The 25,383-nt window shown below is 44.7% G+C and overlaps 1 protein-coding gene across 1 annotated transcript in view; it reads right to left on the minus strand.

Annotated features, from left to right (window-relative positions):
* Nucleotides 1–2,723: 2,723 nt before the first annotated feature.
* LOC135902153 (uncharacterized) overlaps nucleotides 2,724–25,383 on the minus strand; it is a 72,691-nt gene continuing 50,031 nt past the window's right edge. Inside the window, exons 10-13 of the mRNA XM_065432080.2 lie at nucleotides 17,721–17,741; nucleotides 7,734–7,775; nucleotides 6,875–6,928; nucleotides 2,724–3,095 (exon numbers count right to left, since the gene is read on the minus strand). Coding sequence (XP_065288152.1) covers nucleotides 2,964–3,095; nucleotides 6,875–6,928; nucleotides 7,734–7,775; nucleotides 17,721–17,741 — 249 coding nt within the window. The 3' untranslated portion in view covers nucleotides 2,724–2,963. The remainder of the gene's footprint in view (nucleotides 3,096–6,874; nucleotides 6,929–7,733; nucleotides 7,776–17,720; nucleotides 17,742–25,383) is intronic.

The following is a 25,383-nucleotide window of genomic DNA, read 5'->3' on the forward strand; positions in this document are numbered from 1 at the left end:
AAGTGTTCCGTCTAAAAGAAAGGGAACAGAATGTGTGCTGCGTACGCAATGTAATAACATGCGCTTCCTTAAATACAGCAGTGAACATTAAGTAGGCCTCTCCTACGATAGGACGCCGCGATACTTACCTTGTTTCGTGACCCCAAAAACATGCTTTGCCAAGCGAGGGTCCTTTTTTTAAGTTTTCTGCCAAATGTACAGTCAATCATGATGACTTTGTCGCCTTGAAGCATTGTCTAGTAGTTTTGGAGTCGCAGCTTTTTTTGTCGCTTCATCAACTGCATATTACTTCTTACTGAGACGGTTGCGAAAACAATTCCTTTTAGTACACCCGTGTGACCTTAAAGGTGGTTGGCTAATTTGTGATGACAAAGGCGCGTTCACGGACACTGCCTTACAAGGTGGTTCCTCTTACGCTACAGGCACGAAGGAGCGAACGCATTACTCGCCTGTTTCGTTCAAAATGAACGAAAACTGACCGTTAACAGGGCGGCAGTACTGGCAGGAATATTGTGTTTTATCAATGAAGTAATTTCCCCATAATGAGCGCCACTGCATTATCGCTACAATTTACCCCATTTTTACACACGCCTACAATCGGAAACGTATATTTCATAAAGAGTCTACAAACGTCCCTAAATTTTGTTTGGCCCTGAAGTTTATTGGCGCCACCTTATAAGGAGTGAAACGTTTTTATACTCCTATAGTATGCAGTCACTAGGTGTCGGCTGAGTAAGGCCCGTTGATGTGGTCTTCCATAGAGAGACTTGTGTACATTTGTTCTCTAGAATTTGTTAAATGGGAATTTCATTATTATATGGAAAGCTCTCAGCAAAGTCATGCCAAATCAAGTGGGGTTTTTTTGTGTCACCTTAAAAATGAATTTTCCGCTTGAATATCCGACAAAATGTTGCTGCAGCCCCAAACTAGACCTTAAAATGCCTATAATTCTAAAAAAAATCGTGAACATATACGCAAAAGTGTATAATAAAGAATAAAACTAAGTAAAACTGAATGTATTGGTGTTGTGCAGAGTGCGAAGTACCAGTACGAACTTAAGAGTTAGGAAATAGAAAGTATGTATTATCTATGTAATAAAGGTTCATTTAAGATGGATCACATGACGATACGACAATCTGGATGTCCTTTGTCCTCTGGAAATGAAGGCCACAGCACCCGCAACAAAAGTCCGAAGTTTCACGCGCTGAAGGCGCAGTGACCGAGCAATTAGTGCGTGCTCATTGGCGCAATGATTGGACACCGGGTGCCCTTCATCACTCTGCTCGGCTGCTCCTGCTCTCAGACTGCAGGCATGCTTCGACCGAAGTAGGTTGGTGTTGCTTTTATGCCATGAGCCAGAGAATGCAGGTATTGGTAGCGCTAACCAAATATAACTGAAGAAGAGAAGCAAGAGCGCAAAAAACCAAATAAAGAGCCACTAACAATTCGCACCACACTGATGCTCCTTGAGGCAGCTTCGGTCGTAATTTTAATCAAGACACCGCTCTATCATTGCAAAACATTGCAGGATGGGTCATCACATACAATCGCACAGTGTACAAAATCAAGCTCATGGATCATTGCAAGCTAGCATGTAACATAGTTAGGTGAATTCATTTTAAAAGTGCAGAAATAATAACAAAGCAACTTCGCTACAGCATGTAACAGTAGAAATTTAAACAATAATACGCTAACCTGCGGCTTACGTTAGCGATACATTTATTAACTAATTGTTGGTTAAACAGCCTGTGAAACCAAGATGTTCAACAGTGCAATACATGTACTACCCTAAGCAACTACGCAATATGCTTATAAGTATGGTAATTAGTTAACAAATTTTTAGACATCGCAGAAAGTGTGACACATGTAACATATTTTGGCATTTCATTCGCAAACTAGTCACTCGATATTAAATGAAGAGAGCCATCAATTTTGGGAAAACATTTCAGTTGTATAAAATCAATAAATGTGATCCATCTTTCAATTTCCGGAAGTTTCCTCCTTTTGTGTGTGAAAACCAAAGTGACTGCCTTCATCATAGAACATCCCTTTCAGACATCACGAGTCCAAGCGTGCTGTTTTCGTCGATGTACCGCTTCAGAACATAGGTTCTTTATTCTGGTGAAATTAACGAAACATTTCTAGCAATAATGCCTAGATATCCGCACTAATCAAAATAATAAAATACATTTTATACCACTTTAGCGTCTTTAGCGGCACTTATCAACAAAGCGACGGGGAAGATTTTACAAACATTACGCAGCAAGTTGGGGCCCTTTTCAGCGTGACCTTCTTGGAACATTGCAAAAAAGCAATTACCTGACAACATCTACTGTCACTGATTGCAATAGCAACACTCTTATTTCAGAGCATATTCGCATAGAATCACGAAAAACCGAAAAACCTGCGGCGCCTCCTACCAGCATTCCCATGCCGTTGAAGAGGGTAAAACTCCTGTAATCCCTAATCGCGTAAGAATGCCTAGGTTTCATTAGGACTATATATCGGGAGATAGTGAACGATGTAGCAATTCAGACATACAAACTACGACTAACAAACTAAACTAAGCTCGAAAAACGAGAGCGGCACATAGTTAACCTAGCAACATTATAGGCTGCACGCTATGGAAGAGTAAGCAGCCGTAATTGTTTAGTGTAGATAACAACGCAACCCTACGTGGCGCCAAGTTTGCTTCAGGAGAGGCAGCAACAACATCACTGATATCGGGATACATTCAAGCACATTTATGTGAGGGCAATACCCCTGACTGGATGTGGGCGCGTTGGGTAGCGTCGTGATGTTGCGAAAATAAAAAAAAAAGCGTCCGCGCTAACTAAGGTCGGCACATGAAGGGCACAACACAAAAGGGTCAAGAAGACAACACTGGCGCCAAACTGGTTTCGAAGGCCTGAATTGTGCGGGTGTCTGGTGGTTGACGTTGATGGCGACGCGGGCTGCGGACGTCAATCTACCACGCTCATCACGCTTGTGGCGCCTCCCCCGCCTCCCGCGTGCCTGGCCATGTCCCTCCTCGCCGCTTCGTCCCTACGGTTCAAGAACCCGACGTACGAGAACAGGCTGCACAGAAGCTGAGCCTGCGGGAAACACGCGAAATGACCGACATGGTGGAATTTCCACAACTGAGCCCCGCCTGTTTGTTGGACACAAACAGCTTTCTTGAGATCACGCTAAACGCGAGTCAATAATCTCGTTTGCTTTTCTGCGTACAGCGCAAACAACGAGGATACACGAAGACTTGCGCATGCCCAAAGCGCTTTGGCTCTGCCAACTCACCCAATTCGTTGAAGCCTCCAGCCTAACATCCTCTGAATTTTCCTCGAACGCGTCGAGCCGTTAATCGTGCCTTCTTTCGCACTTCCATTAACACGCTCTCCAAGTCTTTCTGTCATCGACCATGCCTGCCTCCATGGTGTAGCAGTATTTGGACGCGTTTCCAGATTGAATGGCTTGAATATTTGGCTCTTTTCGTTTCTGAGAAGCACCGCATTTTTTCTTGCGTGAGCATTAGGAGTGTCAAAGTGGAAAAAATGCATGTCTATATACGGCGTTGATCGTCTTTAAGTATTACGAAATTTTAAAAAATATCGCATTTGGCAGATAGCATAATTCTTCCACTTAAGCTGCATTATTCCAATAAACGGAGATACACATGGAAAGACTGAACTACTGAGCCGCTGAACAAATGAGCCGCTGGTAACTGCAAGTCACCTGCATTTTCAAAGAAGCTTCGCGCGCTTTGTCTGTCGCGCGAAGGCATTAATATGTTACTTCAACGTTGTTGCCAGCAAATATTTGCTGGAACGGTATTGCTGACAATGCTACTAACATTCCTCAACGTGTCAGATGTTCAAACGCCATATCCACCTCCTGTCTTTAACCATTACCTTTATTAGTACACTGTGCATAATGGCCTCTAGCGTCCAGATATATGTGTTTCAATCAAAATGAGAGTGTATGCAGGGTGAACATCCTTAAGTTATTCGGAATTTTTAATAAGCGCCTGTTACGGATAACCTACTTGTCCTTGAGCTGGATTGCCATTACCGCCACGAGGAATCGAAACACATATTCAACTAATTAACAGTAATTGACCAATTAATATCTCACATTCCTTTACAGCACATATTGCAATTTAATAATTGTAGCCGGTGAGTTTGCAAGACGTACCTACTCCAAATGAATTACCCGGATTACGGCAGTTTCTGCAACATGGAATTGTTAAAACTCCCTTAAACTTAAAGGGACACTAAAGCTTACTATGAAGTCAAGTTAAAGTGATAAAGCAATGCTCCAGAACGTCTAAGGCATCAATATAATATCGAACAGAGCTTTAGTAACCGATAAATTGAGGTAAATGCATGACACGATTTGAGACCCCCCAGCGACATACCGGTACTAGCCCGATGACGAAGGCACTCATCATAATTTATGTCACTAGTACTCAACTACTGGTATTAAAAAGATAATTTCATTAGGTTATAAGACGGAAGAGAATGCTACTTGTCTATTTCTATTTGATTCTAAGAAAAAATAACATTTTGACGTTACCCTTCAGTTGTATGGGTGGTCGAGGGGTTTCGTTTTCGCTCGACTCTGCGCACTCGATTCTGTAAGGCGCGTGTTTTGGAGTTTCAGTTATTTTGTTATCGCGTCATGCTGCGCTGGTTCTGCTGACTCGCGAAAGTTGCATTTGGAACAAGCAGCGAGAATGTTACATCCATTTGATGTCGTGGGATGCGCGAACGGTCCGCGGAACTTGGCCAAGGGCAGTTGCAGCGGCGAATCCAACGTTACTTATCACTGTGTGCCAACGAGTGAACCCCTCCGTTCGAAGTGGTTAAGTGCCGTACCTCTGCCACAGCGCGTTGGCAAAGAGCCGAAAAATCGCATAGTGTGCTCGCATTACTTTCGCCCAGAGGATTACGAGTTCAACGCCGACTTGCTGAAGTCGTGTGGAGTATCTTTCAAAGCAATGTTTTCCCGTAGCGATGTTCCGTCGGTCTTGCCTGCATTCTCCGAAGCGCAAGAACAACTGCAGTTCGAAGACGGGGCGGTGAGTGCGGCATTTGGCTTTCACGAAAAAAAAAGGTACAACTATACGAATATGTACAGGCATTTCATACAGTTGCCGTCGTAGTAGTACGCAACGACGCCGGCAGTGCGAGCCCTCAGCAGTAGGTCACGTTCATCAGTGCTTAAAACACTGAAGTCGAGCCCAGCATCGCGAGCCAATGTGTCGTTGTCAGGGTAGTTCATTGCAACGAGCGTCAAATTTAGCGTCAAAAAATAACCAGCTTATCGTCGCGCGCTTTCCCTTCCGCTAGCCACCATAGTTCCGCTTTCGCGCTGCTGTCGGCTCTGTCTTGGCTCTGTTTCTGGCCGCGCGTTTGCCTTTTGCGCAGAAAAGCCGTAGCGCTGCCTGCGGGCACCATTTTAATCACCGACGGCGCAACATCACTATGAGACCATGACGTCACCGCTCCTCGATCGGAGGGTGGGCGATTTGAACTGCGCTAAAGGTACGCGGACGCGTCAGAACGCATTTTCTCTTAAAATAAGTCTCTTCGCATGAACCATGCGCTTCGAGGTTACCGGGATGGTATTTCAACAGTCCACGTTCACTTAATATTAAACTTTAGTGTCCCTTTAAGCATCGCCTCGTATGTACACACGTGTGTGTGTGTGTGTGTGTGTGTGTGTGTGTGTGTGTGTGTGTGTGTGTGTGTGTGTGTGTGTGTGTGTGTGTGTGTGTGTGTGTGCGTGCGTGCGTGCGTGCGTGTGTGTGTGTGTGTGTGTGTGTGTGTGTGTGTGTGTGTGTGTGCGTGCGTGCGTGCGTGCGTGCGTGCGCGTGCGTGCGCGCGCACGGCGAACAAGCGGGAAAATGACGGCTACTGTGCCAGCCGAGTGATGGAGTTCTGCTCCGGACCAGCAGCCTCCGTAGCACATCTCACCTCGGAGACGCACGATATGTGTTCAGTGACCTACTAAATAACACTCTGCACTGAGTTGAACAACGCTTACATTTTCGATCTAAGACCTCAAAGAGGTGCGATGTAATGCTAGCGCACTTCTCTTGCGTTTACGCAAATCGCCACTGAATTTTTCGTTGTGGATGTGAATCTTGCTCCTTCTCAATGCACAGAACAAAACAATATGGACTTTCATTTAGAGTCACTTCTGTCTTTAAACATTTCGAACGCCAGCAGGCGAATTTCAGCACAAGTGAGTGAATAGGACTTAAGCAAGACGTTTCTCTGTTCGGTCTCTATTCAAGCGCACTGCGCTTTCTGTCATATTATATGTGTCATTACTGCCCCTTCACTATGTGTGCACCCACTCACCCCATGTTACAGCACGTGGCCCGCTGATTTCGTTTATTAATATGTCGTTTGCAACTAAGAAGTAAGCAGGTTGTTTCAAAAGGGCGGCGCAATCATCACTGTCCGGGTTATTGAGACTACTCCACATGTTGGTCGGAATCATTTCAAGCGTATTTTCGCAAATGTGTCGCGCCAAAACAATGGCAAATATTAGGAGCCACGACCACAATAAGTACCCTGAGAATGGTTGTGGCTTCGAAGCGAAAAGATTACTGAACGCCAATTCTTCAACGGTACTGCAGGCCGGCACATTGCCTAATCTGGTAGTGGCCGTTAATACTACAATACGTGTTCTAACAATGGTTGGTGTCCTAACAATGGTTGCTGCTTCGAAGCGACAAGATCAGTGAACACACTTTCTTCGAAGGCGCTGCAGGCCGGCACATTACCTAATTGGCAGTGACCATTAATAGCCATAACAAGAACGTTATAGGCCGTCTTCGATAATTAGTGAAAATTAGCTAGAATGTTACCTTTATGATAAGTCGTATGATCACCCAGCCGAAATGCAGGAACTGTTTCGCCATCTGCAAGATATTTAAATAAGTCGGTTAATTAAAATTGATGTTAGGCCGCATGCGGAATGCCCGATCGCAGCAAGGCACAGGAGGTGATGGAAGTCTCAAATTTTAATATATATGTCTTTCATTGCAAACAAACCTGCCAGTGAAAAGATTCACTGTTGTACTTGATGCTTCCGAAATAAATAAAATTATCGGTAGGTGGTTATATAAAAAAGAATTAAAATATCACTGTTTGTCAAATTCATGTGACTGAATCAGGAACCACCCTACTGAAAAATAAGCCTTGCATTCCTCATACCTTCTATATCCACTAATATCATATGGTGTATGAAAAAAAAAACAAGCTTCCATGTGAAATCGTTCATGCTTCATATCGAATTATTCGATATGCGAACTATGGTACATATGGGTTTCTTTGGTAGGGTGGCTGGAAAGTAAAGCGTTTTATAGCGATAATTTGCATCTCGGTGCCTGCGAGCGCACTACCATTACAAAAGTCGTTTTATGAACAATTTGCGTTTCACCACATAACAGCAACGTATTATTTAAATGACTTAATGTATCGACGATGTGTGCCTAACAGAAGCAAGCATCGTTGTAAGTTAGTAGTCTTGGTTCATATTGGTTATTTCCGGATTGGGTGAATTCTGCAGTCACAGCGGATTTCGGCACATAACCGTGCAGCCAGACCAGCACGTCACCGAGCCGTAAGAACGTGTGAAGGCACGCCTTTACAGCTCGTATTACACAAATACAGTTAATGTACACCCGGATCTATAGGTGTATTTAAGAGTTGCGGAGTACTTACCGTAGGCGGTGGCTCCCGTAACGCCAGCGATTTTGATTCAGTCTATGAAGAGGAGAGGGGAGGGGAGAATGCGTTTAGCTCAAAAATTGGTTTAATTATATTGTGCAACGCGGATTGTGAGTGAAACGTGCGCTACTTTGCATCTGATTTCAATGTTTTATTTCAAGGCATAAATGTGGTGACTTCTGGGAAGTAAAAACTATTCATATCTGTAAGCGACGAACTAGTTTCCAGTTCTTGCGTGCAAAATCAAGACTTGTGACGTTAGATTTTTGCTAACGTGGGAAGGAAGATGGCTCATAACACTTTCCTTCATGAGGCAGGGAACACTGTAACCAGATTAAGAAGCGGTAACGGCAGTATACAAGCACATATAGAGTCATATTTTCTTTCTCGCCTTGTAACGCTTTCTTTTCCCAGAGCCTATTCTGCGCACCAGTATGATGGCACGCAACAAGTATGGACCTAGTAACCCCATGCGTAATGCAGTGGTTTAGGTGCATCGGCCAGAATGATGCACGTACACAGGACGAACAAAACTCTGATTTCGTATGCGCTCGTCATCACAGCTCTGGAAAGTTGGAAACATTTTTTCCTTTAATATCTTCATGCCCGGATCCTTATTCGTTACATACAGCCGGGAATATTTGCTCGCAAGATCAAATGACATCCATTTTACAAATTTTGCATCACAAAAAAAAACGTTTTGCGTTAATTAAACGTCCCCACGCAGCGCCGAGCAGTGCGGACGTTGAAGCATCGGCTCCGTTTCTTTTTCCTTGCTCCGCTCGCCACTTTTGAGAGTACAACGGAAATAAGCATACTAATGGATCCGCGAAGCGATGGCGAATCTACTGACACCAAGATTCGAGGTGTGGCTTGTACTTTCAAAAATTTACGGAAAGTTTTCTGCTCCTTAGTGTGGAGTAGGACCTTTGTTGGGGCCTAGAAAGACCACCTGACCTCAGCCATGGCGGATACAAACATGGAAAATGAATATTTTGCTCGAAATGAAGGAAACAATGCTCAGGACGACTTCGGGTGGCAAGTAGTGGCTGGCCGAAGATCACGAGCTGGCACAAAGGCTGTGGATGAGGAGAGCACATTGCCACGTAATCAGCGAGAGCATGGAGTAAGGGAACCGCTGGTGGTGGAATGGTTAAGAACCGGGTTATCAAAGCTTCCAGGATGCCTCAACTGCCCGAGGAGCACAGAAACATCATTCTACGACCTCGAGGAGGGCTCAATTCGAACAAGGTGAGCACCACCATGATTGGTTCCGCAGTCATCGAGGCGTCCGGCCTAACCGAAGAGGAGGCCCTTGAAGATGTCTGCCCAAACTTCACTCAAAAGATCATCGTGGTCAGCACACCTAAGCCTGAACATGCTGCGGAGTACGTTAGAATCAAGTCTTTCAAGATTATGGAATCCGAATACGAGGTAAATGCATACGAAGCGGCACCACATGCCACATGCAAAGGCGTCATCCGAAGAGTGGACATCAGAGACTCGCAAGCTATGATAACAAGAAATACCGTGCATGACTTGAACCCGCTTGCGCTGGCTGCCAAGCGCATCAAGACGTCGGGATCGGTCATTGTACTTTTCGATGGACTCAAAGTGCCCAATTTTGTCAGGTACGAATTCACACTAGGGAGGTCCAATCTTTACAGGAAGCAATTCGACGTCTGCTTCACGTGGGGAAGGGTCGGGCGCCACTCTGACGTGTGTCCAACACCTGACTTTGTTCAGTGCAGGGGATGTGGAACTCGCAACCCAGGAGATGAACATGTGTGTGTACCTAAGTGTAAATTTTGTGAAGGCGATCACCCTACCGGTGACAAGTTTTGTAAGTAAAGATTTCAAATCCCTTACGCCGTACAACTCCGTCGAAGAGAGCGCGACAGGGCTCGGTCGTCAACAAGAGCGCAGTCGGAGATGCAGCAGCTGGCGCCCAACTGTCGCCCCGAGGACAGGGAGCACTCACGCTCCAGGAGTCGCACCAGATCCAGGAATCGTTCACTATCCAGGGAGCGAAGGCGCTACAAGTCAAGGGAAGCGCAGGTGCGCTTCGTGCAAAGGGACTCAATACCTGGCGAGAAGAAGACGCCAGGAACCACCTGGGCTGACAAAGTAAAAGGTATGGCGAGGGTTGCTGGGGACGCCTCGGCTGCTGTGGGTGATGACAATGATGCTAGAATAGAGCAATTGCTTTAAGTAACTTCTTTAAGTAATTTTCTGAAAGAAGTAACTTCTTTAAGGAAAGCTAATGAAGAATGAACCAGGCAGGTAGTAGAGCTTCGTAAAAAAGAGCAGTCGAGCCCTGCTAGAGTAGAGATAGATAGACCTATAAGCAAAAGCAACGGTCCAGGGGAATCCAGCTTTCCTGCCCCTGAATAGAGGGCGGTTAGTTCCGAGTATGAGTCAGTCTTCTCAACTCTCAGTGAAATATAACAGGCAATCAAAGCGAAGAGAGACAGTGGAAACGACTAACTTTAATGTGGACAAATTGTGTAAATGGAGGCTAACGGCGGAGAAAAGACTTAGAAAAATTGAGACGCGAGGAGATGACGACGATGTGTATCTGCCATCGGAGGCGGATAGTATAAAGTCCATTCTTGGATTGTCAGGGGTCATCACAAAGAGGAAAATAGCGGCTAATAGAAAGGCAGCCTCACCAAATAACAATGGACAGTTATCATGGATTTAACGTGTGGCAATGGAATTGTCGCGGGTTCCAACACAAAAAAGCAGCACTGCGACAGGTGATCAGGTCATCTGAGGCCAGGCCAAAGGTAATTATGCTGCAGGAAACCTTAGCGGACGAAATTATGCTTACTGGGTCAAAGTTATATGTAGAGACAAAAAATGGGGAGGGGGTTGGCGACCCTTATTGACAAAAAGTTGGCCTACATTGAGCACGATATTCATCTTAGACATTCAAGGTTTGAAGTTATTCTAGTTGAGATAAGATTTAAAAGGAACAGAGGTAAGACGCAAAGCATTTTCTCTCTGAATATTTACAGTAGTCCTAACGACATGAGACAGAGGTTTAGGCCACTCTTCAACAAGGTGCTTTCGGTTGCCAAAAACTTCCCGCTCATTATTGCAGGGGCTTTAATGCTTCCTATCACAGATGGGGATACACTTGGCACACAAAGAAGGGAGAGGAGCTATGGAGTCTTGCCATGGATCTGGGCTTATGCTTGAATACTGATCCGGTGTATCCCAGCCGTTGTGGCACGTCCACAAGCAGGGACACCACACCAGATCTTACTTTTGTACAACTCAAGAGGAACCAGTTGGGAAAATTCAAACGTGGATCTCGGGAGCGATCATTACATCATACACATAACCATACGCATAACGAAACAGGAAACTAGAATCTTCAAATTCACTGATTGGGATCAGTTCAGGAAACTCAGAGCGAACAGAAGGAAAGTGGGGCCTCTAGATGCCGAGCAGGAGCACCTTCAGACATGGGTCATTCAGCTCAGAGAGGACGTCAAAGAGGCCACTAAAGAAATCAAGACAGAGGAAAATATTGAGGCTATGGACAGCAGGCTGGCGCATATGATTGAAGCCAAACAGTCTATATTACAGAGATGGAAAATGCAGAGGCTTGACAGAACGCGAAGGAAAAAAATAGCGCAATTAAACAGAGAAATTGAGAATCACTCGAAGACCCTGTGAAGCAACAGTGGGATGAGATCTGTAATTCGGCTGATGGTAGACGCAAACATGGAGGTAGCTAGAACCTCCTCAAGCACTTGCTCAACGAGAATGAAACAAGGACAAACAAGAGAACAGCTATAGCTAAGTTGGTTCATCAGGAAAGCCAAGATAAAACACAGAAGGGTATCATGGATAGTTTTGCAGCCAAATATCTCCCACTTAAACAACCAAACGAAGGAGACGAGAGCCTCGGATATACGGGAGGTATATGTGAAGAACTTGACCGGGACTTCACTGAGAGTGAAGTGAGGGCGGCTATTCACAGTCTTAATAGTAGATCGGCGGCTGGACGTGACGGAATAACTTACAAGATATTAAGAAATTTGGATGATAAATCAATTTCTTATCTACCTGAACGTTTCAATGAATGTTGGAGAAAAGGGGTATACTCAGAGGAATGGAGGGCGGCCAATACCATCCTCATACCAAACCCAGGCAAATAACTCACTCTGGACAACCTCCGTCCTCTTTCCTTAACGTCATGTCTAGGCAAAGCTATGGAACATGTCATCCTAAATCGACTGACTAAATACGTTGAGCAGAACGACATCCTCCCATACAACTTGATCGGCTTTCCTCCCGGGCTGTCAACTCAGGATGCTATGCTGCTGATCAAACACCAACTTATACAGGTCAGCCCAGCGCATACGAAAGCTCTTTTGGGATTGGATGTGGAAAAAGCTTTTGATCGTATAAAGCATAAGGCAATACTTGGCGTCCTTTCGGAGATGGGGTTAGGTAAGAGACTTTTTAACATGATTAAGGACTTTCTTAGAAATCGAACTGCACAACTCATGCTGGGCGAGCTTAAATCAGAAGCTAAGAATTTGAGAAATAGGGGCACTCCACAAGGGGCTGTGCTCTCACCCATGCTATAGAGTTTAGCAATGTCCAAGGTTGCAAGAAAACTGGAGAAAATTGAGGGTATTCATTATGTGGTATATGCCGACGGCATAACCATATGGAGTCCCAAGGGTAATGTAGGACAGACAGAGACCAGATTACAGGAAAGCTTATATGTTGTAGAGGACACACTAAAAGACATGGGGTTGACATGCTCGGCAGCCAAATGAAAACTCTTAGTCATTAAACATCGCGGAAAAGGTCGTAAACCAAGAGGTTACATTCCGGAAGATGAGCCAAGAGTGTGCTTATACACTCATGAAGGATCCGCAATCAGGCTAGATGAAAAAATGAAGGTTCTTGCGTATCACATAGACGGAAACAATGCTAACTATACAATAATACAACATATCTCGAATAAAACACATGAAGTCATTAGGTTACTAAGGAGAATTACCAATAGACACAGAGACTTAGGGGAAGACAGCGCTTTGAGGCTAACACACGCCTTTGCTCTCTATCACTTCACTTATGTGGCTGGATTATTCAAATGGAAGCAGGCAGAACTTAAACCTAATGTGATGCTCAGGAAGCTCGTTAATCTAGCCCTAAGGATACCCAGTAACGCTGCAACCGACAAACTCATGAGTCTAGGGGTGCACAACACAATGGAACAAATCGCGGAGGCCCAACAGCTAGCGCAACACGAAAGATTGACAAAATCATGAGCTGCCAGGAACATATGACAGGCAATAGGTGCAGAACTGAATACATCAAGAAGCCCAATAGAGGCTGAAGTAGAATTAAGGACTGACGTTAGAAACAAGATCAGAACCAACCCTCTCCTCAGAAACATGCATCCAGAATATAATGTCGAAAGGAGGAAGGCAAGAGCTAAAGCACTCTTGCAGGAAATAGAGCAGCAGAACCAAGTGGCAGCTATAGTTGATGCTGCCTGGGTGAAAGGTAAAGATACATATACGGCCATTGTCTCAAATTATCAAGGGAAGGTGCAAGATGCTATCACTATTTTTACCAAGGACCCCTAGGTGGCGGAACAAGTGGCAGTTGCTCCAGCCATCAGGAGTATTAAGTGGGCCTACATTTACAGTGATTCGAAGACCGCTATAAAGTGTTTTGATAAAGGCTACGTAGCTGGAGTTGCAGCTAAACTTTTTGAAAACATTCGGTTTATGAGAACAGAGATCCGACGGTTTCGTGCGCATATGGGGAAGTGGACGAGACTCGGGTAAACCTCAATGAGGCTGCTCATGACTTGGCACAAGGACTTGCTAACAGCGACAGTCACAACCGAGCCTTTCACCATCATGCCAGGGAATCTAGAGATAATTTATTAACATACAATGGCATTACCAAACACTACTATTTAGGACGCAGGCAATTCCCATTGCCACATTCAAAACTGAACAGGGTTCAGGCAGTCTCACTGCGCTTATTGCAAACAGGTACATATCCCACACGGTACACCATTAATAAAATATACCCAGAGAGGGAGATTAAGATGGACTGCAACGATTGTAATGGCATCGTTGGAATCAGACATATGCTGCCGGGCTGTCCCGCGACTCTCCCAAACCTCGTTGAAGAATGGACACAATGGGATAAAAGGATTCAAAGCCCATTGTTTTAGGACCAACTAAGGGCCGTCCAGAGGGCCCATGATGTCGCTGAAAGGCTTGGCCTCACAGTGCCAACGTGAGAGCGGCCCGCCTTGGCTTAAGAAGTCGAGCCTCCGGACCTCATTACAACAAAAGTTTTCACACACACACACAAGGAAAAGCTGAGGGGTACATTTTCTTACAATATTAGCACTCTTCGCTGCCTGCCCTCCCCCAGCCTAGTCCAACGCCGTAAAGTTTCCACGTTGACTTGTATTGTAGGCTAAGAACTATAAAAATCATATGGTTAGTGTTTTAATATGCAGGATATACTCAAGTATTACAAAAGCTGGCTGTCTCGGATGGTTAGTGGTTTAATGTGCTGGATATAGTCAAGTATTACCTACAAAGCTAGCTGTTTCACTTGTCTACTCTTAGCTAACCTATATGCACTCATATAACCTAATGAGTATAGCTAGACTAGTAGTATTGCCCAACTTTCTTTCAACATTTAGGCAACCTGTGTCCGCCAGTGATGCGACCACCAATGGGACCACAAGCAGTGCACCTAACGGTGTCACATTGCTTCCTTTCTCTTAACTGTAGAGAATCTCAGAGATATCTTAGATGAGTAAGTAAACAGCGTCCCATTCTATTGTACGTGGTCGCGAATCTGGCAGGATTTCATTACGCTGAAGCTGCGGAGTTGCTCACCTTTAATCACTGTATTATAGAGATATCGCCTACCGGTGACGCCATACGGCCGCGTTTCTGTCACCTGCCTGCTTTGCAATTGTTAACTGAGACATGCGGCGCATAAACATGCCTTGACAACGCTAAAAATTATAAGGTTATACGTGCCAAAACCAGGATCTGATTATGAGGCACGCTGTAGTGGGGGACTCTGGAAATTTTGACCACCTATGGTTGTTTAACGTTCAGCTAAATCTAAGCACACAGGTGTTTGAGCATTTCGCCCCCATCGAAGTGCGGCCACTGTGGCCAGGATTCGATCCCGCGACCTCGCGTGACAAAGCTGTCGCACGAGAAATCTGCCAGGTGATGGACACAGTAGCAGTATGTATGTTCAGCGAAAGTGCTATGAGGATATGTCCGGAACCCCGTCGTCGGCTTGCAGCGGCGAGTCATGCGTCTCGACTGTTTCATAGCCTAGACAATTTCAGAGTTCACGTCACGTGTCTCAGTGTTATTGTAGTTTTAATAATTTCACAGTTCATGTCACTGAGACAATTGCATGTTAGAATGACGTGCCAAAGATACCCGAGTTGTGCTGACTCGAGAGCGAGATAGCCCTGTACACAGTAGACTTCCGCTAAGAAGAATCCAGTGAAGCCAAATCTCCGGATATGCCGAACGATAGGCAAGCATTTGTTTGTTTCCGCAGAAAACCTATGCAAAAAAAAGAGATCCTCTCAACACGAATTGTCCATACCTTAAAGCTGAACTTCTGCAGCAATCAGCCAAGTACATTTCTCGATTCAGAGATCCGGAGCGACCACTAAAAGGAAAATTCTGTTTCTGTAGGCATAACTCCTCTATTTCGACGACGACGTGAAAACTTGCAGACCTGACACATGTAATACATCAAAAAAGTAATCGACCTGCCTTGGCAACCTCATAACTATAATGAATCTGGACATTGTTCAAGAACTACGTATACCCCTGTTCCTCATTCAAGTGTGGCAGCTGACAATGATGTCAATGCTTTCGCGCATTTCGTTTCGTTTCTTAATTTTTTTTTTAATATAGCACTGAAATCTATTGAGCATGTTAAGTGAAATGCCATATTTTTTCAGATTTGTAGAGCTCGAGCAAGCAACAATTATTGAGTGGCTCATATGCCAACGCGCATAATCCGCCAAGGATAAAATAGACCAATTTATTGCATGGAGAGAAAGACGAAACGAAGACGAGCACTAACTTGCAACTAAACGTACACTGAGAAAAACTCGCTTAGCCTAACCGTTACCTAGGCATACGTAGCTTTTCACCACAGTTTTTTTTTTTTTTGCTATTGTGAATGTCACGTGGTCAAAGCCACAAGTAGAGGTACATCGGTAAATTATTTTTAGTCCCACACTTTCTCACGAAGAATAAATGATACGAGATTCATGCATTTTTCGTGCCTGTTTTTTTTTTCTTTGCAGTGATTGAATTTGCCTCCGTGTAAATATATTTGATTTATCGTGTTGTCTTAACAAAGTATAAGCGCAAGAATGCTTCATGCACGCGTGCGTGACGGTTTCACAAAGCAAGGCTTCGCCAGACCGTCTGTTCAGTTGTGTCAGACTGTTTAGTTACATGTTTACGCTTCTGTTGTTTCGTCTCAGTCTGTGTCCTGCTTATTGCGATATATTATGCTCGAGGCCGACTGGTCAGCAGTAGTACGCTTCTGAAGCATATAACAATTATGTGGATTGCGCAAACGCAATTAGCGATTTACCCTCCGTGGTGACGCAGTGCCTGTGGCGTTTTGATGCCCAGCGCGAGGCCTTGGGTTCAATTCCTGATGACAGCGGCCAAATTTTGATGAGGCCGAAATACGACAATAGTCGGCTACCGCACTTTGGGTCCAGGTTTGACAATCGCATGTGGTCGAAATTAGTTCGGAGTCCTACATTGCGCCGTCTCTCATAGTCACAGTGTTGCGTTGGGACATTCAATTTAATAAAATCACTCCAAAATGCTCTATCTTTATATATGCTTTTTCATTTTACTGCTTGCGAACGCCTGTAATGGCATTTCTTTCTCGATGTATTTCCTTTGCCAAGACCGACTTCAGAAAAGACAGATTTTCCTGGTTGTTTTTATTGCCATAGAAATTTCATGGGCATTCCAGGCGCATGCATGTCGTCACCGTCACCGTCACAGTGATGTTCAGTATATAGCCTAAGGGCGATAACACCGTCGCCACGCGTTGTATGCTGTCATTGCGACTGAAAGCACACGAATGACGATCGCGTCTCAATCTGGCCCACGCGAACGAGGAAAGCAGAGAGCAAACGCGCTGTCTTCCGTCGCGCGAAAGGCCACGGAGGAATGGCGAAAGGCCGCGAGGGCAGCGTTGCGCTCTGGCAGCAACTGCGTATTTCGAGGCTGGTCGCAAGGGGAACTGACGATCGCGGCTCAATCTCACGCCCGATAGGGAGGAAAGCGGGGAGGTGGGGCGGCTTCGGCTCCGCCAACAAGTGCGCACTTTGCACGGCTGCGCGCGGTTGCGCGCGCGCCCAGTCTTGAAAGAGATCTGCAGACGGCTCATCCCTTTGTGCATGCTGTTTTCTCGCCGATGTTTGCCTTGAAGCAATAGACAGCACGAAGGTCACTTCGTTCGCTGCTGCTGCCCCGCTTGCTCACACTAGTGTTTCGTGAGCGAGTGTCCGCGCTCATCGAGTGCGATGTGTTCATGTTTGCTTGTGCGCAATGAAACCTCGCATGTTATTCCAGTTAGTAAGCGAACGTTTTCAAGTTTATACCGTCAATAAAACCACTATCCTTACTTCGTATAGCTAGCTGTCTACTACTTTGCTATTGCAATCGATGTTTCGCCTTTTGGGCGAAACTGCGACTTTAGTATTTTTCTGCAGTTTTCCTCTGCTTAAGAATAACTTCATCAGAAAGATAGGTTTTCCTGGTTCCAGCGAGAACCTCTTAAACAGGAGCCTGCTTTGTATGCGTTTCCTCGTGATTTGTGGCTCTTGCTTGCGTGAATGGCTTCTTCTTCGCGAAGGTCTCGCTACGTAGACTTATCAAAGTAATATTTGATACTTACCTTTGTGGTCTTTCCCCCTTTCTAAAAGAAAGAAAGGCCCGATATATATATACTTGGCAAAAGACTCCCGATAACGCTAAATCCAAAACACAAATAAGGCAGCAGATCACCGAAGAAGGTCATAGACAAAACCAACCAACGGAATATTTACTGTAGTCAAGCTTGCCAAAAAAAACCTATGGACAGTAAGAGAGCGAACATGTTTTCTTTACAATTTGGTCTTTATCGCCAAATAACTATGAGGCATTGACGACACAAAACAAGATTTTGCGCAGAATTCACGCCTTGCCGCATTATAAAAAGAAATGCATTTCTACTTTTACCTGTACTGAAATGTAATATTCTCAGTGTGCAATGCCTTCTACTAATTCAAATAGTGTGTTCTTTTTCTTTTTCAAATACTTATAATGTAACTATATCAATACCGATAAATTATCTGACTAGGCGGACATCATTTCAAACATAATATACGCGCATCCCACGCGATGTGGGTATCACTTCAAGCGAATGGTTCATTGGAGTTTCAGAAGAACACTTTTCTACTTTCGCGATCATTTATTACCAAAAAACGATTGCGATAAATTCTTTGCTCAATTTACCTGACCTCGAAAGGCGGCTCTCCCTCCAACAATTCTGTGAAGAAATGCATGGTTAAAATGCAGTGTGCCGTCGTACTTCCCTCTCCTAGTAATGTTAGTCCGGTTGGTGCTTTGCACAACTTCCAATAGAACACGCAAACAATTCAGCAGCAGGGAGAGACGTACCGCTTTATCGTGCGGTAGGGCTAAGCTTTCATTTACGCCGCCGTTCTACGCAGCAGGAAGGTTGCACCGGCAACAACAGTGGAGCACTGTATGAACAGCGTTCCTGCGACCTCATTTCTTCATTCCGTTGTAATTGTGGTATGGTCGATCAATGGGGATTACGCCACGATCGTCATGGCGCTGACGTCATTGCGTCATCGTCATACATACGTCGTCATACCGCCAACGTTGTGTCGTCGTGCGTCGTTTCAATGCCGTGATTCCAACTTCGTCATCCGATTCTCGTCCTCCCCTTCTCCTCATGCCGTCTTCGTCACGCTGTTGTCGTTATACAATGATCACTTCAGGATTGTCGTCCCGTTGTGGTCTTGAAGTCGTCTTTACACCGCCTTTGGTATTCCAAAGGCGTCGTTCCTTTTTTTTTGTGATCCCCTCGTCTTCACTGCGTGCGCCGTCGACACACAGTCGTGTCGTCTTGCGGCCGTGGTATGCTGCACGACCATGTCGAATGAAGGGGACAGCAAAGCGGGCCAATCACCGAGACCGTGCATGTCCCACATTGCTGAAGCACACGAAATCTCAGAAGGACCATTACAGATTCTAAATGAAGGTTTATTCTGCAATACGGTTTCTCGCTACAGGGTGGCAACATAGTAAGTAAGTTTATTTTTCGACCATCACGTCATACATGATGATGCAATTCAATTGAAGCATCATACAATGATGCTTCAATTCTAATCACATTAGCTTTCATAGTCACGTTAAGAAGTGTTCTGCCAGAATTCTTTCGCCTTAGCGACGCTAAGAAACTCTAGCCAACGTTGGTGTCGGGTTATTAGGACCTCGGATTCCCAGACGTGATTGTGCTCAAGCTAGAGACGAACGACTAGAGTTTTCTGGTTTCCTTACGCAAGAAACCAAGGAGTCGTGGACAAAAGGTGCTTCCTTGCGCCTTATTGGGTCAGGGGCCTCTTACAAACTGTACACAGAGGAAACAGGAGTATAGAAATCAGGTAAATATTGCAATTTCGACCCCCACAGACAATGAGATAAGAATACCGTGTGCATAGAAAGCACCAAACAAACAGTGAACAGAATACATAACACTAGCAGATTTCCTCCTCTTCTCTCGCGACACACAGGCACAACTGCACATTAGGAACCAATAAAAATGAAGCCAGAAAATATATCTGTCGCAAGAAAAAAGGAAAATGGTATCTTTAAAACACAACACTCAACCTCACAGAAACATCGATCACTTCTGTCAAAGCACCATGAAAAGCAGCTATTCACGAGTGCCGTTCAATTATTCTGATAAGGTATTTATTCTCCTTCAGAAGTTTAGGCATTTGATATTGAAGACATTGTTCACCGTCATGGCGATCAGTGCATTGGCAAGGTTGGGGGTGGCGGTGAATAACGTATTGGCATAGCACAATGGTGATGAAAAGATTAGACACTGTTTTAATGGTAGGAGACTCGCTGCAAAAAAAAATTGTCGCTAGATTGTTTTTGTTACCCAAGGTATCCTTCGTAGAGCAACCAGAGCAGAAATCAACAAAAAATGTCGGTACCGCTGGTTACATTTTTCATGAGCAGACGGCGTGCCTAAAAGCAGAGTCGTTTGCAATATTTTGTCGCTGCACAAAAATATTTAATTTTCGACAGCAGCCATTCATATGCCGCTTTGTTCTTCCTTGTGCGTGATCATTTTATTTGAAAAACAAAAATAAAATAAGTTTTCAGCAAACAGTTACATTATATTGAAATGAAGTTGTAAGCAATCAATTCTGGAATATTCATACATAAAAAAGATTTGTATAAAGGCACAGTGCAACTCATTGCTGGTTGCAAATATTTTTCATCGATATTTGTTCAAGCGAGTTGAATATTCGGCATTAGTTTATCACCTAATTAGGTGACAATAAATGTACACCTTCAAGTGCCCATTGTTCTCAGATAAATACTTTGAACATACGAGAATGCTGGAAAATTTTGCAACATTTGTGAAAGGAATGTGGAAAAGAAAACTGAGAGCATAAAATGTTATTCTCTCTAGATTTTTCTTTTGAATTGTATTTTCACACGTGAAGTGGCTCAGCCTTCGTGTTCGCTGCCTTGTATATGTTTTTCTAGCACTGCGTGGCTTGCCTGCAAATTTAAGTGAACAAACAGGCTTATCATATCCCAATTTCACGGGCGAATAGAACTACGTTTTCTACCGTGTGCAGGCGCTGTGCTTCACACCCTCCGTGATGCAACAAAAGTGGACAGAGTCCAATTTGGCTTATAGTGCGAAACACGGATGCCTAAATTGTCAACAGAAAAAGGTACACCAGTGTAACGAAGCTGAATAAAGCAATAGTGTATATATATATATATATATATATATATATATATATATATATCAATGTATGTATGTATGTATATTTATTTATTTATTTATTTATTTATTTAAAATACCTTACAGGCCCCATGGGGGCAATGTGTAAGGGTGGTTACAGTGTACGCAGCCTTCTCTTCTAATGTGGTACACAAAAGATACACCTCAATACAGGCCTCATCAACAATACTACCAAGATTAAAACATGAAACAGGAACAACTGAAGTAATGAAAGGCCACAAAGGTACACTTAAGGAAATAACATGAGTAAAACGTAACGAAAGGCATTAATACTAGGAAGTAAAATACACAAAAGATGAACATAATAGGGAGTACAATTCTTGAAGTGATATTCAGCGAAAAAGAAGCAAAAAAGCAATAATATATACAAGGCATACAAGTGACCACACGACGCAGCATAAAATAGCAATTCACAAGAGCGAGATAGCAATGCATCAAAAAAAATATCACAGGATGTTCGAAGCAGATTGCAAAGTGTACGAAAAAAGATAAAGTGATTTGTAAGAGCTATTTTGAAAAATTCCACAAGCGAATGGCCGTAGGCCATTGGCTTGTGGAATGGCCTAATATATATATATGTATATATATATATATATATATATATATATATATATATATCAGATAAGCGATACAGATTAGTGTCGCCAATTTCTTTTTTAATTAAGAAAGCTTCCAGTTGCACGGTTCTATGGCACTCCTGAAAGCCAATAGACAAGCGTATTTACATAAGTTTCTTGGCTCGTTTTTGTTCATTTTACCTTGTGAAAGTTATTTGAGATTCAAAAGAGAGATCGATGGGTAGCTGTGTGTACGGGAGTGTTCACATATTCGTTCGCTACAGATTGCAGCACAACTATCTAGAAATTGCTTATAGTGCAACCATTGATCTCGCATTTTATGCACGAGCATGGTGATGAAATAACGTACTTTTTTTTACAGTAACTTTGGCGCAACACTTGACGCCAGTGAAATGTAACTGTTGCAAATATTATTTGACTTCTTTTTTTTTCACACAGGGTGCTTTTTCTTTAGCTGCACCGAATTTTTTTTTTTTTGAAGATTGCCTTTGGCAGATAGCACAATTCTGACCCTTGATCTAAATTAGTCGATGAGGTTGCCCTTACTTCAATAAGAATTTAAAGTGCTCAATTGAACAATTAAAATAACTACGCTGATTAACATCTCAATTATTTACTTTACCTCCCATATTTAAATCAGCGAATTATAGTAGGTAATTTCTCATGGCGTCTCCACTTGGAACGAACTCTCTGGATAGAGCCAGTTCCGAGATACTAATTTTCAAAGTGTCCGACGAAATGTATAGGCATTCCTGTTATTTTTTCTTAAGGCACTGCCATTCTATGCACTCAAGCGCAATTATTTAAAAAGTTAGTGAGTGTAATTACGTCAATTATTAAGTTGGATATTTTTATTTCTCGTATTTCTCGGAGTTCTATAGAGATTTATACAGTACCAGTGGCACCCACGACGATAATGGAAGAGAAAATAGTCTAGAGGAATTCGAAATCCCACAGGTAACGCCGGAAGAAGTAAAGAAAGCCTTGGGAGATATGCAAAGGGGGAAGGCAGCTGGGGAGGATCAGGTAACAGCAGATTTGTTGAAGGATGGTGGGCAGATTGTTCTAGAGAAACTGGCCACCCTGTATACGCAATGCCTCATGACCTCGAGCATACCGGAATCTTGGAAGAACGCTAACATAATCCTGATCCATAAGAAAGGGGACGCCAAAGACTTGAAAAATATAGACCGATAAGCTTACTGTCAGTTGCCTACAAACTATTTACTAAGGTAATCGCAAATATAATCAGGAACGCCTTAGACTTCTGTCAAGCAAAGGACCAGGCAGGATTCCGTAAAGGCTACTCAACAATAGGTCATATTCACACTATCAATCAGGTGATAGAGAAATGTGCGGAATATAACCAACCCTTATATATAGCTTTCATTGATTACGCGAAAGCGTTTGATTCTGTCGAAACCTCAGCAGTCATGGAGGCATTACGGAATCAGGGTGTAGACGAGCCGTATGTAAAAATACTGAAAGATATCTATAGCGGCTCCACGGCCACCGTAGTCCTCCATAAAGCAAGCAACAAAATACCAATAAGGAAAGGTGTCAGACAGGGAGATACGATCTCTTCAATGCTATTCACAGCGTGTTTACAGGAGGTATTCAGAGACCTGGATTGGGAAGAGTTGGGGATAAAAGTTAATGGAGAATACCTTAGTAACTTGCGATTCGCTGATGATGATTGCCTTGCTTAGTAACTCAGGGGACCAATTGCAATGCATGCTCACTGACCTGGAGAGGCAAAGCAGAAGAGTGGGTCTAAAAATTAATCTACAGAAAACTAAAGTAATGTTTAACAGTCTCAGAAGAGAACAGCAATTTACAATAGGCAGCGAGGCACTGGAAGTCGTAAGGGAATACTGCTACTTAGGGCAGGTAGCCACTGCGGATCCGGATCATGAGACGGAAATATAGAAGAATAAGAATGGGCTGGGGTGCGTTTGGCAGGCATTCTCAGATCATGAACAGCAGGTTGCCATTATCCCTCAAGAGAAAAGTGTATAATAGCTGTGTCATACCAGTACTCACGTACGGGGCAGAAACCTGGAGGCTTACGAAAAGGGTTCTCCTTAAATTGAGGACGACGCAACAGGCTATGGTAAGAAGAATGATAGGTGTAACGTTAAGGGATAAGAAAAGAGCAGATAGGGTGAGGGAACAAACGTGAGTTAATGACATCTTAGTTGAAATCAAGAAGAAGAAATGGGCATGGGTAGGACATGTAATGAGGAGGGAAGATAACCGATGGTCATTAAGGGTTACGGACTGTATTCCAAGGGAAGGGAAGCGCAGCAGGGTGCGGGAGAAAGTTAGGTGGGCGGATGAGATTAAGAAGTTTGCAGGGACGGCATGGCCACAATTAATACATGACCGGGGTTGTTGGAGAAATATGGGAGAGGCCTTTGCCCTGCAGTGGGCGTAACCAGGGCAATGATGATGATGATTTCTCGTAGAAGTAATGGCCGCCTAGTAAAACACGTTGTTGGGCTAGTTGATGCGTTGTATTTAGGAAAAAAAACTGTCGAAAAAAGACGCATACAGGAAACATACAAGAAGACAGGAAAGAGGTTGTGTAATGACATGCAGCTCCCCAGACTAGCCAGCGAAATCTGCACAGTTGGCAGTCCAGCCTCTTTTCTGTCTCCTTGTGTGGTTTGGGAAGGAATAGCGCCAACTAAGACGGGGTGGCGCTGCTGCGCTCGGAGTGGACCGTCGCATTTCCTATGCTCTCCGTGTTTTTCGGGCAATATCTCTTTTTACCAGCCACTTACTCTAACTTTTCTTGCCGTGGACTTGCTACCACCGCTTCGGACCCGGTGTGGCGGTTTCCATACCAAGGCAAGCAAGTTTTCACGTTTTTTCGACCTGTTTCTTTTGACGAAACCTGCTGCGGCAGCTAAGTCTCAGAGCTGCCACGACCTCGACGCGTTCGCGCGCAGCTGCGCTGGCGACGCCGCACCCAGCCGCGCCCAACGCCGCATCGAAGATGCCTTACACCGTAGAAGGCTCCGATATCACCACCGAGGAGTTATCGGACGGCACATGGACGGCATTCAAGATGCAACACCGCTACCGACGCCCATCTCCTCCTGAACAACAACCTGCCGGAGCCCAGACACCACCACGACGCTGTCTGCCCCGAATGCACGGCAACGCAGCCGCCCTCCACCGCCGACAAGGAAGCGCCCGCTTCCCCGCCTGCCCTCGGACGACCTCAGGATAGTCCTTCACCCGCAGGGCACACTCAACCTCCACACCGTCGGCCCCACCCGATTGGCTGTTGCCATTTACGCAGCCGCCAACGTCGACCAACGCCTGGCAGTTACTGCCGACCAGGTTAGAGTGCACCCTACTAACAACCCAGTGGGAGTGAGCACGCCTGACAGTGCTCGTGCAGTGCCTTACGCCAAGGTCCGCGCCATCACCATCGACACCAAAGAAGTCCCGGTCGCCGCCTACGCCCCAGCCCCAGACAACTCCGTGCGGGGGATTTTGTACCGGGCTTACAGCTATGAAAACGACGCCGAAATCTTCGCCGCGCTTCGGGCTCGCAATCCCGACATCCCTATCGTTGCTGCGCGGCGTATGAGCCAGACACGACACTTTGTCGTCACGTTCACCAACACCAAGCTGCCCCGATACATGCGGTATTTGGGCTTCACTTTCGAGGTCTTCCCTTACAAGGGGCGCCCGGACGCCTGTTTCAACTGTCGCAAGCTAGGTCACAGAAGAGATGTGTGCCCACAACCGCGCCAACCCACTTGCCGCCGCTGCGGTGTGGCCCACGAACCCCAACCAGTCGGCCAACCACCCACTTGTCAAGCCACGTGCATCGTATGCAAAGGCCCACATCCCACTGGCAGTAGAAGCTGTAAATACCATTTCGTGCCTTCCAACCGACC

Source organism: Dermacentor albipictus, chromosome 5 (assembly GCF_038994185.2).
Source record: "Dermacentor albipictus isolate Rhodes 1998 colony chromosome 5, USDA_Dalb.pri_finalv2, whole genome shotgun sequence".
Classification (NCBI taxonomy): domain Eukaryota; kingdom Metazoa; phylum Arthropoda; class Arachnida; order Ixodida; family Ixodidae; genus Dermacentor; species Dermacentor albipictus.